The sequence below is a fragment of the Zea mays genome, chromosome 1 (genome assembly GCF_902167145.1).
Source record: "Zea mays cultivar B73 chromosome 1, Zm-B73-REFERENCE-NAM-5.0, whole genome shotgun sequence".
In the NCBI taxonomy this organism is placed as follows: Eukaryota; Viridiplantae; Streptophyta; class Magnoliopsida; order Poales; family Poaceae; genus Zea; species Zea mays.
This window is the reverse complement of record NC_050096.1, coordinates 93,607,838-93,626,983: the sequence shown is the minus strand read 5'-3', so window position 1 is coordinate 93,626,983 and position 19,146 is coordinate 93,607,838. Positions and strand designations below refer to the sequence as shown.

The following is a 19,146-nucleotide window of genomic DNA, read 5'->3' as shown; positions in this document are numbered from 1 at the left end:
AAGAAACAAACCTCCGTTGCCCTATCCACCGCTGAGGCCGAGTACGTTGCCGCAGGTCAGTGTTGCGCGCAACTACTTTGGATGAGGCAAACCCTCCGGGACTTTGGCTACAATCTGAGCAAAGTCCCACTCCTATGTGACAATGAGAGTGCTATCCGCATGGCGGAGAATCCTGTTGAGCACAGCCGCACAAAGCACATAGACATCCGGCATCACTTTTTGAGAGACCACCAGCAAAAGGGAGATATCGAAGTGTTTCATGTTAGCACCGAGAACCAGCTAGCCGATATCTTCACTAAGCCTCTAGATGAGAAGACCTTTTGCAGGTTGCGTAGTGAGCTAAATGTCTTAGATTCGCGGAACCTGGATTGAATTGTAGCATACATGTATTTATGCTTTTGATCATGTTCCTTGTTGCATTTTGTTGCTTATTATGGTGCTCAAGTTGTACAAACACTCCCTGGACCTCGCAAGTTCGTTGCAAAGTGATGCACATGTTTAGGGGGAGATGTATTACAACTTGACCCTTTCGAGACTAACCATGTGCTTGAGTTTGATGATTTAGTCTCGAAGGAGGATTGAAAGGGAAAAGGTGGACTTGGATCATGCAAGACTTCCACTGCACTCCGATGAGAGGGTAGCTTATTCCAAGTTCATCTCTATAATCTTATTGCCTTTGTACTCTTAATTGGAGATTTTGGTGAGGCAATGGGGTTAAAGGGCCAAGATTGATTCCGTTTTGGTGCTTGATGCCAAAGGGGGAGAAAATAAAGGCCAAAGCAATAAATGGATCAGCTACCACTTGAGAGATTTTGAAAATAGTAGAATAGAGTTTTTGTTTTGTTAAACTCTTTTATTGTCTCTCTTGTCAAAAGTTGGCTTCGTATGGGGAGAAATGTTAATTATGGGAAATAGGGGGAGTTTTTGAAATCTTTGATCAATCTCTTTCGGAATGACTCTCTTTATGCCTCAATATGTGTGTTTGACATAGAGATAGAGATTTGAGTTTGATTTCCAAAAACAAACCAAGTGGTGGCAAAGGATGATCCATATATGCCAAAATTGAATCAAAATCAATTTGAGTTTTATTTGAAGTGATTTTGCACTTGTTCTAGTTGCTTTATGTTGTGTTGGCATAAATCACCAAAAAGGGGGAGATTGAAAGGGAAATGTGCCCTTGGGCCATTTCTAAGTATTTTGGTGATTGAGTGCCAACTCAAGTGCTTAAATGTGAATTTATGCAATGGATGAATAAAGTGCAAATCAAGAGCAAAGGTATGTTTCTAAGTCTTAGTACATTGGTTTTGTGTACTAATATACTTGTCTAAGTATTGGAAATAGGAAGAAAAAGAAAAGGAAAGAGGTGGCTGTGTACAGCCAAGGGGCTGTTTCGGTCTGGTGCACCGGACTGTCCGGTGGTGCACCGGACAGTGTCCGGTGCGCCAGGCTGCCACGGCCGAAGCGGCCACTCTCGGGAATTTGCCGACGGCGTACGGCTAAAATTCACCGGACTGTCCGGTGTGCACCGGACTGTCCGGTGAGCCAACGGTCGGCTAGGGCCAACGGTCGGTCGCGGATTCTGCGCGCGACACGTGGCCAAGCCAACGGTCGGAAGGGGGCACCGGACTGTCCGGTGCGCCAACGGCTCCCAGATCAGCAACGGTCGACTGCGCTGTTTAAGGAAGGAAATCGGGCACCGGACAGTGTCCGGTGTGCACCGGACTGTCCGGTGCGCCCGACGACAGAAGGCAAGATCAGCCTTCCAGATTTGCTCTCAACGGCTCCTAGCTGCCTTGGGGCTATAAAAGGGACCCCTAGGCGCATGGAGGAGAATACCAAGCAACCTTTGAGCATTCTTGATCATCCACACTCAGTCTTTGCGCATCCGTTTGTTATTCTAAGTGATTCGAGCTCCGTTCTTGTGAGAACTGTGAGATAGTCTTTGAGCTCGATTCTTGGCCGTGTGTGTGCGCACTTTGCTGTGGATTTGTGTGTGTTGCTTCCCTTCCTTACTCCGTATTTCTTTGTGAATCTCAAGTGTAAGGGCGAGAGACTCCAAGTTGTGGAGATTCCTCGCAAACGGGAAATTGAAAGGAAAAGCATAACACTGTGGTATTCAAGTTGATCATTGGATCACTTGAGAGGAGTTGAGTGCAACTCTCGTCCATTGGGACGCCACAACGTGGAGTAGGCAAGTTTTGTACTTGGCCGAACCACGGGATAAATCACTGTGTCTTCTCTATGTTGAATTCCTTGTGGTTATCATATTGTGCAAGATCTTCTCTTTAGCCACTTGGCATTAACTGTGCTAACGCTTAATCAAAGTTTTGTGGCTTAAGTTTTGAAGTATACAGGATCACCTATTCACCCCCCCCCTCTAGGTGCACTCAGTAATCAATCCCCAATTAAGATTAGTCCATTTTACAACTTGACCTTATTCTCCTTTATTTAGTATTACCTCTTTTGAGTTGTGATTCCAATGTGTGTACATGTTTGATCTGATGTTCATTTTTAATTTCCAAATGTATTGAATGTATGCTGCTTTATTTAGACAACGAGCAGCTCGTGGTTCCTGAGTGTGTTGCCGAAGATCCCTCTGAGCAACAACCTGGTGAAGGCAAGTGTCCTCAGACCTATCATGTCCTACTTTACTCTATAATTCACCGTCCTGCATTACATTACTGAAACTTAAGGATTGACTAGTCTGTATTTACCTTACCCTTGTTTACCTTTTTGGATTAATCATGGTTAGCTTATGCTATTGCTTCAACTTAATCAATGAACATGATGTGATCTTTTATGATACGATGATGTTATCCCGATGAGGTTCTTGTGATTACTTTAGGGGACTCAGGCTGTTTTCTGAGTACCTCTCCGTAAGGACATGTTTGGGGAGTGAAAACCCGGGATAACAGTGCAACCATGAGGGTGGAATGGGACAGCCTTAGCTGATTAATTAGAGGACCCAGAGGAGTAGTTGGCTTCGCCGTAGGGCCGTCAATGGGGTCCGGGCACAATACTTGCTCTGTCGAGGCTGGTTGTAGAGGTTCTTTGATTTGGTTTTGTTAGTCACCCTTCCTCTAGGGAGATGTACTGTGTTTATCAATCTGGAGAAACCTAACGGGTGACTATGGCCTCTGGGAAATCTTTGTAAAGGCTACATAGTGAGACCCTGCTAGGTCACCTTGGTAGTGATCAATGGGGAGGCTAGAACCCCGGGCAGAATGGGAATCACGACTTGTGGGTAAAGTGTGCGACCTCTACAGAGTGTTAAAAACTGGTATATCAGCCGTGCTCACGGTTATGAGCAGCCTTGGGATCCTCTTCGATTAGAAGAACTTTGGTTACTTTTATGATGAAGGTTAATAATGTTGTTTATAATTCTGATCTATGGTATTTCCTCTTGGAGGGAGTACTTCTGGGTAATAACTGGGTTTATTACTAAAAACTTGGCTCTATTTGTAGTAATAAAACTTGACTAACTAAAAGCAACTACTTAACCTTAAACTCCACATACAGCTAGTCCACTTTAGCCAGACGGGACATTTGCTGAGTATGTTGATGTGTACTCACCCTTGCTTTACAAACCACCCCCACCCCAGGTTGTCCCCACTGTACTCAGTGCTCAGGAGGGGATGCTAGAAACATGGAGGACTTTGAGGAGTTCCAGTACTACGACGAGTTCTAGTTTACTTTAGTGGCTAACCCCCAGTTAGTTGCCTGTGTAGGCTTGTCTTCTACGTTTTGTTACTCCGCACTTTGATGTTAATGTTAAACACTATGGATATGTATTAGACTCTGTGGATGTCTCAGACATCTTGATGTAATTAAGTACCCTTCCGTTATTTAATTCGAGCATTGTGTGATGATGTCCAATTATGTAATCGTTGTGTACGTGAGTTCTGATCCTGGCACGTACATGGTTCGCATTCGGTTTACCTCCCAAAACTGGGTGTGACACAAAGACTTGAACTAATTTAGATGTTAGTGCAAATTATAGATCAAGTTAAAACGAGGAGAAGTTCTTTCACTTGATTGCTCTTTTAGACGAGGAGTTATAACTTGGAGCAATATTGCAAGTGAACTCAAGAAGTTAGAGAGAGAGGAAGTATAAATCGCAAAGAATCAAACAAACAAGACAAGACGATTTATCTCGTGGTTCGGTCAAGCCTCAAATGCTTGTCTACTCCACGTTGTGGTGTCCCAACTGACAAGGATTACACTCAACCACTCTCAAGTGGTTCAATGATCAACTTACACCCACGGTCTTTCTTATACTTTTTCCTTCGCAAGGATCTCCATAACTTGGAGTCTCTTGAAAACCACAACATCAAGAGGGAGGAGAAGAACACACATAAGAGTAAAAGAACAACAACACTAAACCACAACACGAATGTACAACAGCTGTACAACAATATCTCACTAGAACGGGTGTTCGAATCGCTTTGATGTGTCTCACAAATGCGTAGGAGTGAAATACTTGCTCTTGGTATAATTGGTCTGTAGTGGAGGCCTATTTATAGCACCAAGTCTCCACAAAGTCGTTAATATTTTCTTTAAAAACCTACAGAAAATCTATTCTCGGATGGTGCATCGGACCGGTCTGGCGCACCACCGAACCGAATCTTGTAGCGGCTCGTCTGGGATCTTGACTGGGGCCTTCCTAGTCGAGACAACACCAGACTGGAATTAGTCAAATGGGTCGGAGTCCATTTTCCTTACGCAAGTGGACGGGGCGATGCCAATCCTATCTAATCGCCACATCGTCATGTCCTCATACTTTCATAATTAATAGTTGTCTCAATGAAATAGCTTTTAGCTTTTCACACCCATTAGCTCACAGCAGTTTCCTCACCGCTCACAGCTAGAATTATATTTTTCAAGAATCTAGAACTGAACCAACCATACCCAAAGATCTATCTTCTTGTAAAAAACATCATATTCTAAAAAGTGATTGCATGTTTGTGTATAATATTTTAGAAAGAATTGTACTGAATAAGTTATGATAAAGAGTTAGGTTATATCTAACTCTTTCAAGCTATATATATTTCTACATCAACTATCAATCGGTCTATATCGACTATCGTCATCCATTTTCTAGCGCAGTGCGCCAGTGCACAGTCTTTACCGTCATCCAACAACCACCCCATCGACATATTATATTTTCTTTTATGAACTTTTAGTTGACATAAATTATGATGTTTCATTGAAATAAAAATACATCTGATTATGTAACTAAACAAATAAAATTACATAATTCATAAAAACAACTAAAAATATAAAACTCAAAAAAGGAATAAAAATACATAATTTAAATATAAAAATAAAAGTTACATAAATTTATAAATAAAATCTAATTTATAGACTAGATTCTAGGATTTTTTGGATATTCTTTCAAATTTTTGGACTTCAAAAGATTAAAAGAACATGTAGTTGATGTGAACATGTGGACCAATCAGGATACGCCACATCACAAAAGATGGTCTGTGTCGACTAGTTTAGATTGGTAATGACGGATCAAATTGGCATCGACCGATTTGTGGTGGTACCAACTAGCATCAAATATCAAGCATTGATTAGGCGTGAGATACCAAATATAAATAAAAGACCGTGGAAACTAAAAGCCCCACTTAAGGTCAATTTTTTTTGGTATCTCGGGAGGGGGTGATACTAACCAAGGATAATGTAGCAAGACGCTACTAGTAGTGAAACAAAACATGTTGCTTCTATCATGAAATAAAGACAATTCAACACCTATTTTTTGATTATCGGATTGCCCGTATGATTTGGGCTTTAAGCCACATGGCCTTCGGGATATCTAAACCATATAGTGTCTCTAATTTGTTTGCTTTCTCGCTTAGTGGCTTTGATAGAAATATATCTTTCTTGGCGCGGCTACAACCTGTTGGTCTCTTTGGTTACACAGGAATGATATCGTATTGGAAAAGAAAAATAATTATTCTCCATTGCAGATCATTTATTCCATTGCACATTAGCTTGGAACATGTGCTATTTTACAGAAGACGGAGTTGCGGTCTATGGTTGTTAAGGCTAAGCAGTATTTGATGCCGGTGGCCATGGACTTTTTCCCCGATCTCATGGGTGGTGGTCTAATCTACGGATTGATTACCATTAGAGTGTATGGATTACCAACTTTATTTGTCTTTAAGATGCGTGCTTCTTAAGCAGAGGCTAGAAGAAATTTCAAGAACTTGTATCATGTCGATGTAATGTGCATGAATATATTAATAAAATCTTCCTTTATAAAAAAACAACGGTCACCAAACGGAGTAGTCGATATCAACCAATCCATGACGACTGGTTCCACTCTAGGTTTTGTTCGATTGTTATAATTCCATGTGAATTGGAGTGTATTGGGATGGATTCTGACTTGCGATGGATTTAAACGACTCAATACCACCCAATACACATGGAATGACTGTGAAACGAACAAGCCCTAACGTAGTTGGTAGGTAACGACAATAGATCCACCAATCAGCCGACCAAATCGTCGCGAGCAGTACGCAACATTCATCAGAAGTCGGTATAGTCCGGCATTGGATCCAGCCTTATAGTGATATAAGTTTTGTTGGGTAAATATTGGCCCCTATTTGTTTCAACTTCTGTCCACCAGAAGATGTTGCAGACTGCCAAACGCTTAACTTTTCAGTCCGCTTCTATAAGAATCACTTTAGTCAAAACCGTTCAAAATCAACGTGAACATATAATAGATCGAGTCGCTGCGATAGTAGAAAACTGTCGCTACATCCTAAACCTTATATAGACTTTTTTATCTTTTCTCCTCCGATACTCAGATTCTTTCTCTTTTATATTACTTCTCCGATACTCAGATTCTTTTCGCAGCCAATTTTCAGAAAAACTCCTCAGGAAAAAAACTGAACCAAATAGATCCATTATACATGTAATTATTAGTATAACATTGTAGTTTCTTGTAAAAAACAAAAACTACGAAAAACGAATATTTTTCAAAAAAAAATAGCGTGGCCAATCATACGATGGATTGGTGGTTGGCTCGCCAATCATATGATGCATTGGAGCAGGCCCGTCGACCGTCGGTCGCACTTCCCAGTGCTCCGAGCCGTCACGCCACCAATCCCCGACCAGAGTCCAAATTACTTCCCGCTCCGAATTCCGATGCCGCGCACGGTGGCCGTGGTCGGCGCGGGCGCTGCAGGGCTGGTGGCCGCGCGCCAGCTGCTCCGCGAGGGCCTCGACGTCGCGGTCTTCGAGAAGTCGGGGCGCGCGGGGGGCACCTGGGCGTACGACCCTCGCGCAGACGCCGACCCGCTGAGCCGCGACCCGGGCTCCCCCAGCGCTGTGCACGGAAGCCTCTACGCGTCGCTGCGCACAAACCTGACGCGCGACCTCATGGGCTTCTCGGACTTCCCGATGGCCGGCTGGGTGTTCGCGGGCGACGCGCGCGCGTTCCCGGGCCACCAGGAGGTGCTCGCGTTCCTCGACGCCTTCGCGGAAGAGTGCGGCGTCGCCGCCCGCGTCAGGCTCCGCTCCGAGGTGCTGCGCGTGGCGGGGGCGCCCCTCGGCCAGCGGGGGCGCCCCTCGGCCAGCGGGAGCGGTGGGCGGTCTCGTGGCGCCGCGAGGACGGCGAGGTGGCGGAGGAGGTGTTCGACGCCGTCGTGGTCTGCAACGGCCACTGTACGGTGCCCAGGGTGCCCGGCATTCGAGGTGCCTGCCATCTCCTAGTTTCCCTCTTTTGTTTCTCATCCAATACAATGGAGTTTCGAGGTGCCCGGCATCCAATGCTTGTGTCACAGGAATTGACAATTGGAGCGGGAAGCAGATTCACAGCCACAATTATCGCACCCCTGAACCGTTTCGGGATCAGGTATTTCTCTCCTCTGCCTATTCGATTCCAGCACTCCAAAAGATTCCTCATCAGTAACGTTGTGCCACCCACTCACAAATTTTCCACAAGAGCCACAGAACGTTGTCGTTGTAGGATTCTCGACCAGTGGAATCGACATTGCTTCAGAGATCTCACGTCTCGCCAAGGAAGTGCACGTAGCAGACAGGTACTCCAGGGACAGGCTGGGAAAGATGGCGCTGTACCAGAATGTCTGGATTCACGCAGAGGTTCACGACTCTGAACTTTCATAGCTACTCTACTCTACAACACCTTCCCGCTATATGAATAGAGCAATCTGTATTGAGCATTGACACACGAATACCATCCACGAGAGCAGGTGGACTGCATCCAGGATGACGGCAAAGTCCGCTTTGCTGAAGGTTCCGTGGTGGATGCGGACGTTATTCTTTACTGCACAGGGTAGGGTTGAGCTCAAACTGGTTTTCTCCGTCCTGCACCTACCATCTCTTTCCTCCCTTGCATTTCGTATATATGATGATGATATGATTGTAAAAAGCAATGCATGAAACTGAATTTTCCCGGCCAGGTATCGCTACCATTTCCCGTTTCTCGACCTGGATGGGCTCACCGTCGACGACAACCGTGTCGGGCCACTGTACAAGCACGTCTTCCCCCCAAAGTACGCGCCGAACCTGTCATTCGTTGGTCTACCAGTCAAGGTACAGCAGCGCTTCTTCAATGAAATTTGAAATCCATACTATGACAAAAGCGAAATCTTTCTGCACGGCTACTGCTTACATTGTTCAGACTTCAGGCAAACATGATATCAGCAAGCAAAGCATGTCTGCATGTGTAGTATTATAACTGCGAATCCAAAACTTTGTGCGTGCCTTCCCAGACCATCGTCTTCCAGGAGCTGGAGCAGGAAGCCAAGTGGGTCGCGGCCGTGCTGTCGGGGCGGGCCACGCTGCCAAGCGAGGAGGACATGATGGCGTCCGTGAGGAGCCATTACCAGCTGATGGAGGAGGCCGGGAGGCCGAAGCGCCACACGCACGCACTGGCAGCTCAGTGGGTAAGCCAACGCTGACAACGTGTGACTGTGTGTGTGTGTGTGTTACCGGCCCGACGCTGCAGCCTGAAACTGTGTGCGTTCGGACCAGGCAGAGCACATGAACTGGCTCGCGGACCAGGTCGGCGAGCCTCCAGTGGAGCCGTGGAAGTGCGAGGTGTTCGATAAGGTACTTGCGAGCATCTTGGCGCTCGACGAGGCCTACCGAGATCGCTGGGAACAAGAGGAGGACGGTGGCTCCAGTGGGCATCAGGAAGGCATTAGGATCAGAGCGAGCTCCATCATGTAACGGAACCTGAACGGTTGCGGCAACCTGACGCCGTCGTATCCTGATTTTACTCTCGTGATACTTCACTTCGTTGTGATCTTCACTGAAACAATTTGCCACCATACAACGGGAATAAAAAAACTATTTAGGGCTTGTTCGGTTAGCTCTCAATCCATATGAATTGAGTGGGATTGGATGTGTTTGAATCCCGAATAAGTCAAACTTATTCTTAATTTTTTCCAATCTCATCCAATCCATGTGTATAGGGAATAACCAAACAAGACCTTATTATTTTTGTTTAGGAGTGAATAAAACCGTGTTTGCAATGGCCTTATGGTCTGTTTGGTACCTTTAGTATACGGACTAAAGTTTAGTTAGACAGCTAAAGTTTAGTCTCTATCCTGTTTGGTTCTAACTACTAAAAGTATTCAGAACGTATTAAGTAACTCATAAGAAAACTAAAATATCAATTAACATTCTCTCGTCATTAGTGCAACTGAAATAAATAAGAGATAAAAATTAAAATTAATACGGTTTAGTCCCTTTTAACCCCTTCTTAATGGACCAGAGACTAAAGTACTTTAGTCTCTGTTTTAAACCACTGTTTGGTAATTTATAGACTAAAATAAAGAAACTAATTTTTAACCTTTCAAACTAAACGGGGCCTTATTCCTCTTGGGCCTGATATCCCACTTGAACATCTTTGGATACATGAGATTACGATATGGTCCATGGTCTATCCATGGCGTTTCCGGGCCGTTATCCGTTGCGTGTTGTTCTCGCGGGTCGTGTATACTATCCTCGATACATGTGGCGTGGTTTCTTTTCTCTATTGCCATGGAAGTTGGTCCAATAGTTCCAAAAAGAAAAGAAAAAGGAAATTAACCCATAGGTCGATTAAATCTTTATTCTCTTCGGATTAAAGTCAGCTATTTAGATTTGATGCTGCAATCCATAGACATAAAACACTGTAGAAACCATTGTTTAAAAGGCGTCGCCTAGGCGACGCCTAGGCGTCCAGGCGTCAATTGTTGCTAGGCGTCCGCGCCGCCCAGAGAAGATCGAGTATGGCGTCCGCCTAGGCGCGGTAGGCGTCCGCCTAGGCGTGGTAGGCGTCTGGGCGACGCCTTTCTCCCCCTAGGCGACGCCTAACCTAGGGTTTTTTTGGCGCTGGATTTTGGCGCCCGCCTGTAAATTGGCGCGCGTTCTCCTTTGCGCGCGGCTGGCGGCTATTCCTGTGCGCGCGGCTGTTCCTGTGCGCGCGGCTATTCTCTCCCCTTTCTTCCTGTGCGCGCGGCTCTTCCTCCCTGCGCGCGCCCTGCACGCGGCTGCTCCTCCCTACGCGCGCCCTGCTCGAGGCACGCCAAAGTTGCTCGCCTGCTCGCGGCTGCTGCTCGCTGGGCGCGCGGCTAGCCGGCTGCTCCCCTTCCCTGGCGCCCCTCACTGGTAGGTCCTCCCCTGCTTTCTCTCAGGTGTCAACACCCAAAAATGATGTTCATCTTCCCCTGCTTTCACTGGTTTGGTTGCTTGTTATTTTGTAACAGCTGTTTGTAACAGCTACTAAGGCGTCGCCTAGGCGCCCGCCTAAGTCGCCTAGGCGGTCAGGCGGTGGCTGGGCGCCTAGTTCCGCCTAGCCGCCTTTTAAATCATGGTAGAAACAGTAAAAGACAGTACAGATTAATGTCAAGCGAACATACTATAGAACAACGATATGGTATCTAAAATATAGCTTTGATTATTTTTTAAATACAAATGAACACCATTTATATTTTTCTAAAAGTACTTTTCTAAATAATCAATGCACATGAATATTATGTTTCAAATCAAAACTAAATAACAAAATAGTTATTTGTAGTCAAAGTTTTACGAATTTAAAATCTTGTCTAAAACGATTTATAATTTGGACCTTAAGGGAGTATTGGTCTTTGAAATAGTTAAACTGAAATGTACAAGTAGTCTTGACATTCTAGATTTTACTTTTTTTTAGAAATACTATAATTTAATGTTTTTAATCTGTCAATAGTAGACGTTGTTTTTGTCGATAGCGAGTCACCTCATCAATCTCGTCTTTAAAGGAACTCACTAGTATAATACTCATGCGTTGCGACGGTACACAATTATATTTGATGGTATAGTATGTCAATTATACAACACCCGAGGATTCAGTTGCAAGCCCGTGTGATAGACCCTCCCAACAAAAAAAATAAAATTAAAGTGGACATATGGCAAACATACTAGATATTAAACTACATATACTATAATTTCTCATGAACCATTTGGGAGTTAACGATCTACTTGTTAGACGAGATATGAGGGAGAAAAACATTTATACACGTTTCGTGCATGACAGTGGCGAAGCTACAGCAATTTTGACGGGTGCAATTGCTTCATGGGTGCATAGACATCAAGTAATGTGGATGCATATATGGTGAAAATCTGCGCATTATAACTGATTCTGTATTTTTCAGGGTTGCATTTGCACCCCTAGAATGAACCTAGCTTCGCCCACGAAACTCGTTAGATAAAGAGTTGCTTAAGTGCATTTATAATTTATTAAATTTTCAATAGTCTTCAAAATCTAAATATTACAATATAGAATACAATTTTGTATCAGTAATCTGAACTGTTTCATATTTGACCATCAATTTTAAGAAACCTACATAGTTTCACAACATGTAAATTGTGTATAAAAATTTTATATTGTTATCACAAATACAAACTTTTTAAAGTTAAAAAATGTTTGACTTAAGACAAAATTAATATGACATGTATAATGAATAGAGGGAGTATAAACACAGGTTAGCAAATGGAGTCATTGTTTGAACCAGAATAAGAGGTTGTTTTGGAACTGATCCACAAACTCTTCTCCCTAAACTTCACTCCACAAACTCTTCTCCCTAAAATATGAAGAGAAGCTGAAAAGGTAGTCTCAAAACACCCTCAACGTACACAGCTCAACGTTTATGACTGATGTATTGAGTTCATAAATACGTAAGTATTTGAATAACTTGAATTACATAGTCTGCACAGGAGCACAGGTTCCAGCGAATTTAACTCAAACAGCATCCATACATAAACACGAAATGAATATAATCTGAAAGCCCCCACCAAGAGGAAATGAATAAATACACCTCACTAGCTAGAAATATATGCTCGATCCCCTCTCGGCATCATCATCTACTACCACTATTAACTTATTATTATTGCAGACACACGCATGCATGTAGTATACGCTAAGCACACACGTCGAATCAAAGCGGCTTGCCCTTCGCCATGAAACACACAAGTCTCGCACCTTAATCAATTTCCTTATTAATTTATAGTGGGTGAGTAGTTGTACTCTGCTTCTGTTCATGTCTGGTCCGGCCGATCAAAAACACCAGCCAGAAGTCGCGAGCGCCGGTGCGGCCGGTCCCAGCCCCAGCCCCAGGCCAATCCTCCTCTGCTTTGCCTGCATCAGATTTGCCCGGAGGCTCACCTCCTGCATCTGCACAGCAAGAAGGTGGAGAAGGCAAATCAGCACGAGCACGGAGCACCCTACTCGCTGCTCTGCTCTGCTTGGTGGACACTGGACAGTGGAGTGGACCTGGGGGCTATGCTAGCTGTGGTGTCCATCTCAGTCAGTCACTATGAGACATGAACAAGTACTAGCAGTAGCAGCAAAAAATAAAAATATAGGATCCGAGTGGAGTATAGATCTGGCAATCGATCCAGAGGCTCAGTACCGCCTCGGCTACGGCGAGACATCGATCTCCCGAGAGCAACCGGGCACCCACCTGCAAGCCGGTGACGATGCTCGACAGCCGCGTCGCTTCCTCCAGGCACTCCATCTCCTGCTGGATCGTCCGCGCGAGCTCGCCCAGCGCGCCGCTCGCCGCGCCGGCCTGCGTCACATGACATGTGTCAATACATACGCAGGGCCGGCCGTATAATGTTTTCGTGATGCGGGTTGGCGCTTGTGTATGCATGTCATGCACGTACGTACGTACGTACGTACCGTGGCGTAGAACACGTCGGTGATGCTGGCTTCGATCTCGTCCACGGTGCCCACGCAGGAGCGCATGGTTTCGTGCAGCGCGTCCACGTCGGCGCGCGCGCCGGCGGCTAGCGGGAGGTTGGTGCAGGCGGCGGAGAGGACGCGGCCGAAGTCCGCGGTGGCGTCCGTGTGCGCCTTGGCGAGGGCCTCCCACGCGGCCAGCAGGGGCAGCTGCGGGCGGAGCAGCCGGGCCAGCTCCAGCTTCTGCCGCCGCCGCTGGGCCACGATCCGCTTCGCCGCCTGGATGTTGCGCAGCTCCGCCACGCGCAGCCACGTGTAGAACAGCTTGTTCTGCATGCATGCGACATTCCCTCCCGTCAGAAAAACGAAACCAAGCAAGTCGCCACGAGTCCACGACATGTCAAAACAAACTGCATGCTTTGCTTATCGCGTTGCGTGCCGACGATGCATGGCACGCATATGCCGCATGGCATGGCTCACCTCGGCGGCGGAGGTGGCGCGGCCCACGGCCTTCTCCAGGCGGGCGTTGGCGAAGCGCCACTGCAGCAGCCGCGCCGTCAGCATGCGCGCCCGGTGCGCGGCCTCCTCCTTCTCCGGCTCCGGCTCCTGCTTCCTGCGCGGCGCCACGGTCTCCCGCAGCGCGCCCGCCTCATTCACCACCGTCCCGGTGCTCCGCCTCCGCCTTGTCGGCTCCCAGGGCCGACCGTTCACGGCGGATGCAGGCTCCGGCACCGACGGCCGGTGCGGCGACTCCAGTAGCGCCTCCTTCGACGCCGCACCGATGGTGGCGCTGCTGCTGTTCTCCTTGCTGCTCAGCGCGCGCCGCGGCGGCGGCGCGTCGGCGCTGGGGGGCGCCTTCTTGTGCGCGAAGGAGGCCGCCTTGCGGAGGGAGCGCGTGAAGTTGGCCGTGGACGTGGACAGAGGCGTGGCGCGCATGCCGTCGTACGCGAAGGCGCCCGAGCCGGCGCGGGAGGGCACCGCCGCCGCCGTGCAGGGGCGCCGCGAGGACGCCGACGTCCGCGTGCCGCCGCCGCCGCCGTAGGACTCCATGGGCACGTACGAGAGAGATAAATATGGGGATCGAATAATATATTATTAGGATAATAAATTAATAAATATAAGCTTCGGCTAATTGGCTATCAGTGCATTGTTCAAGGAGACTAAATACTCGACAAGAGGAGGAGGAGGAAGAAGCACCAGAATGCAAGACTTTGATGATAACAAGAGCTTTGTACTTGGAAGAGATCGAGTTGCGATGTCATGTCATGGAGAAAGAAGTGTCTTGTGATGTCCAACCATTTCCCCTCCTAAATCTCCCCGTACTTTCTATTCATATTTAAATATTTTTTCCTTAATTATTCTTCTCCCTATTTTATCTCTCTCCAACTATTTCCTCTATTTAACTTCTCATTTACATTTTAACTAAACTATTTGTCTTTTATACATCAATTTTTTGAGTTTAAAAAATACTACCATATATAGTATAGTAGTATACATTGTTATCTACTAATTAAATTTGAAAATAATTAATTTCATGATTATTATCACTGATTAGTGGAGAGGAAGCTTCTCTGCAAGGGAGAAATCTTCTCTCACCCACGAAGGGAGCGTTATTAAAGCGCTGGGGAGCCCTAGTCCCGTATGTGTAAGGGGAAGGCGCCAGGGGCTCTGTTGGAGCCAGCCTGAGTACAAGTTACCCTCATGAAGCACCAGCATATGATGTCTCTATCTCTCTATTAGGTGCTAATATTTTTGTCATTTCTATATATGACTCCATCATCTTTTTTGTAGTCTGTTCTATCAAAACCCGCTATTTCTACCTGCTCAACAATTAGAGAGAAAAAAAAACTTGACAGTTCATATGTGTAGTTATTGAGATGCGTCAACGGAAGCATATTTTCATGTTATACGTAGAGGCCAACGGTTGTTTTGTATGGTTTTTTTTCTTTTTTTGGAGGCATGCGAAAAGGATGTATTGGAGGAATGGTGGGGTTTGGTGGGGGAAAGCGAGAGGAGAGCCATTTCTAGAGTGTAGAGTGTTCGTACGTCACGGCGAGCTGAAAACGAGACGGTTCGGCCTTGCGCACACGCACGCTCCAGAGAAATACACGAGGAAAGAGAGGTGTCAACGTTGCGAGATAAACTGGTCCTTTTAGTTGCGATCTTTGACGCTATGGTCCATCTAGCTTACAAAGAAACTCGCAGCTATATACTGATCAACAGTGGCGGATAAGCTAAGGCTATAAAATTTTTTAAACCAAACAAAAAAATATAATTGATGTTTAATATGACACGAGAAGCAAGATATGATTTAAACGTTCAAGAAAATTGTAACCCAAAAATAAATCGATACGAATTATAGAAATACAATAATCAATGCGTACCGTTCATGAGTGGACGCTACGACGTAAATTTATTTTCCAACTTCTTAAGCCTTGAAAATGCTTCAAAATCTTTTCATATTGAATATCTACAAAATATCCCGCTCAATATAGCATAGCATGTTGTTATTCATGCATTCATCACCTATTTTATTTCTTCTTTCAGTCTTGATAATGTTTATAGTGTAGTTGCCACTCGCAAAATTAATGCAAGCTCAACAAGACAATACACTAAACTGAAACATATGTGTCTATCTGTTTTAACCATCTTTGTAGCAAGGTGTCCAAGATCATTATAATCTCTAAATATGTCACACCCGGCTTTAAGGAACAAAGCCAGGTGCATCTCATACATGCGCCAAGAAGACAACATATATAATAACAGAGTGTGTAGAGATAAATGTCACAAAACATCAGAGTATTTATTACATAGCGGAAGACTTATTACAAAATAAAAGAATAAATATAAAACGAACTAAGGATCATCGGCGCCAATGTCAACTGAGAAATGTCACCTAGATCAGATCATACTCCTCGCCTTGTGGCTCCTCCTGAACCACCCGTTCTTCTCCTGTGGGGGGTGTGAGACAGCAAGGGTGAGCTCACACATGATCATAGCTCAATAAGTTGTGGGGAACCAGTGGACATAAACTCACAAAGGTGAGTTCATGTGATGTGTAAGGCTAATCAATGATAGGGGTTAAAACTGAGCATTGCTTTTAAGTAGTTGGTCAAAATTTTATTAGCAGTTACTAAGTGTAAGTAAATACCAAACCTTAAATAAAGTAATAGAACAAAATTAATAATAAACCCATGCAATGCAAATGACAAAATTGAATTTAAGTTCCATAATTTAAACATCAGAGAGTCCTGAGCTGCTCATGACCGTGAGTTCGGTTAGTATACCAGTTTTACACTCTACAGAGGTTGTACCCTTTACCCACAAGTCAAGTTACCCATCTGCCAAGGGGTCGCGACTGCATACACCTCTACCTAGGAAGCGAGGCAGGGCAACACTACGAGGCCTTTACAAAGTTCCACTAGCTTCCGAAAACCCGCTACAGTTTATGGGAAGAGCACTTGCAAGAATCCCCCGTATGACCGCCATCGCAGCTAAATCAACCCGAGAACCTCCTTGCATGCAACTCCCCTACTGCCCTTGCCCCTTTCGGGTAAGGTAGTCTTCCACTAGCTTTCCTAATTAGTCAGCCAAGGGCGTCCCATTAAACCCTTGTGGTGGCACGTGTTTCTCATGTTAAGCTCTATGTTCCAATTAACATTAATGATCTCAACATGAACATAAATAGAATAACAAAAGAATTGGAACATAGATGTAATAAATGATTATCCCAAAACCATGTAAAGCAATAGCAAACTACCCAAGTGATTCAGGGGTAAACAAGGTAATGAGATAAACAATCTAGGGTGACCTATCGGGTCCCATCAAAATTAACCTATGCATGGATAAATGATATTAAAGAACATTATTGGGTAAAAAGTGGTCAAGGGCACAACTTGCCTTCAATAAGCTCCTGCTCAGCTACTTCAACCTGCTGCTCACCAGGATCCTCGGTCACGAGCTCTTCTACTCGCCACAATACAAACAAGCACAATATGCAGGGAAAAATTAACATCACACTAAGCATGTGAACAAAATACACAGAAATATTCTACATATTAAAATAAAATCCTAGAAACAGGAATCATAATTTTTCAAGTTATAGATTTTAAGTTATGGATTTTCAAAGGTTTTATGTGTTTAAAATAGGATTAAGTGTGGGATTAATTTTCTCATTGTTGTCATGACAAAACAGAGACACTAAGTGCTAGAGAATAAAATTACAAAATTTTAGGAACTGAAATGGACTCATTTGGGCCTAAAATGGATTTTCTATGAATTTATCAAGTTCTAGCACTTATTTATATAATAAAAACATATTTTCTAATTCTTTTATTCAGTTTGTCATGGCACTGGACTGGGCGTCAATTTAATAAAAGTCCAGGGGGTTCGGGACAAGAAACCCGAGACACAACGCATAGTGACTAATGGACGACGAGTTAATTTGTAAAGGTTCCAGGGGCTCTTTAGCAATTTGCGCGCACGAAGGGGTATCGCACGAGATCAGCCGTCCGATTAGATTTCATGGGCCACGATTAGATCCCAGACTTTACAAATCAGTATGCAATCTAGGCCCTCGGTTTTGGATCTGACGACCTAGGTTTCAAATAAAGAGATCTAGTCGTAGCCACAGGATCTGGGATCCACGGCTGTTACTTAATGGGACGAAGGGGTACACGCCCTCCCTAATCCTGACCACACGTCGAGATCGGACGGCCAGGAGCCGCTCCCCCTTCTACCCGACGTGAATTTCGGTGGCGCTGCCACCGTTCTCGACGGGGGATCGCCGGAGCAAGGTGAATCGGCCACATGGTGCACCAATTCCAACGGGTCTCAGGGTTTTCACGAAGTACGGAGTATAACGAGCACACAGGTATGCATCTTACCGCAAATGGATGCTTGACTGGTGTAGGCCACGGCGATGGGCGGATCCAGGCTCGGTGCTCTTCGTCGGTGAGCAATTGAGGTCGCACCAATCGCCGATCACGCTCACTTCCGCCACGAGCACCTGACAGGGACAATGGTGGAAGGCTACCACCCGGATTTGAGTCCCCAACGGAACCAGGACCGGAATCGACGACGGCAGCGCGGACGGGCTCTCAGCTCCCTCTTTCTCTTTCTCGGTTCACGGTAAAGGTTTGACTCGGGGTGCTAGGTCGGGAACGGGGAATAGGTTATGGCGGCTCGGCCCCTTTATGGTCACAAGATGGTGCGCCAGTTTCAAGCAACGGAGCTCCGAGTTCCGCGGGCGCTTCCGCCATGGACAGGCAAGGTGGTTGAAGTCGTGGCTGACAACCCGGGACAATGTGCCAGAGAGACAGGCGCGACGAGCAGTACTGAGAGCCATCGCTGACCAGGCGGGACCCGCGTCATAGTGACAGTAAGCCTTGCGCGGGTGAGGTTGGTGGATGGGCCGCGCGGTGTAATTTTCTGAGTGGGCCGAATGAATGGAGTCGGCCCAGCTGTCGGGTTTTGGTATTTTCCTTTTTATTTTATGTTTTTCCTTCCCTTTTAATTTCTAGAATTCAAATTTGAATTCAAATTTAACTGTGAATTTATATTTATTTTAAATGTACCAGTTGAGCCCAAATAAGGAGATCAAACTATTTTCTTTATATTATTTTCTTTATCTTTGTTTAGTATTCTTTTTTTTGATTCTAGAATTTCTTTTAGATTCTAGATTTCCTTTTTGAATTAATATATTTCCTGTCTCTTTATCTTTACATTGTCACAAAATGCATACACAAAATATAACATCCAGCATGATGCATGATTTTAATGGCATATATTCTTTTATTAATTATTTGCTTTTGAATATTGTGTTCACATGGGATGATGCATAAAGGTTAAACTCATATAAGGAGAAATTGTTTCTCTATTGGTATTATTTCTAGCAAATTATAAAGTGGGTGTTACAAATCCTACCCCCCTAAAAAATAATCTCGTCCTCGAGATTTAAGAAGAAC

General features: G+C 45.2%; 2 protein-coding genes across 2 annotated transcripts; one reads left to right on the top strand and one right to left on the bottom strand.

Annotated features, from left to right (window-relative positions):
- The first annotated feature begins 7,088 nt into the window (after window positions 1-7,088).
- Window positions 7,089-9,493, top strand: LOC100272892 (uncharacterized). The gene is made up of 6 exons (NM_001147345.1): window positions 7,089-7,864; window positions 7,963-8,112; window positions 8,223-8,305; window positions 8,433-8,565; window positions 8,745-8,918; window positions 9,007-9,493. The coding sequence occupies exons 2-6, from the start codon at window positions 8,077-8,079 to the stop codon at window positions 9,202-9,204; spliced, it is 624 nt and encodes a 207-aa protein (NP_001140817.1). The 5' UTR covers window positions 7,089-7,864; window positions 7,963-8,076; the 3' UTR covers window positions 9,205-9,493.
- Window positions 9,494-12,146: 2,653 nt separating this feature from the next.
- On the bottom strand, window positions 12,147-14,351 carry LOC100273950 (putative DUF566 domain containing family protein). Its single transcript, NM_001148339.1, has 4 exons — window positions 13,661-14,351; window positions 13,181-13,510; window positions 12,960-13,067; window positions 12,147-12,670 (listed from the first exon to the last, which is right to left on the bottom strand). Exons 1-4 carry the CDS (start codon window positions 14,228-14,230, stop codon window positions 12,554-12,556), a joined length of 1,125 nt encoding a protein of 374 aa, NP_001141811.1. The 5' UTR covers window positions 14,231-14,351; the 3' UTR covers window positions 12,147-12,553.
- Window positions 14,352-19,146: the final 4,795 nt, after the last annotated feature.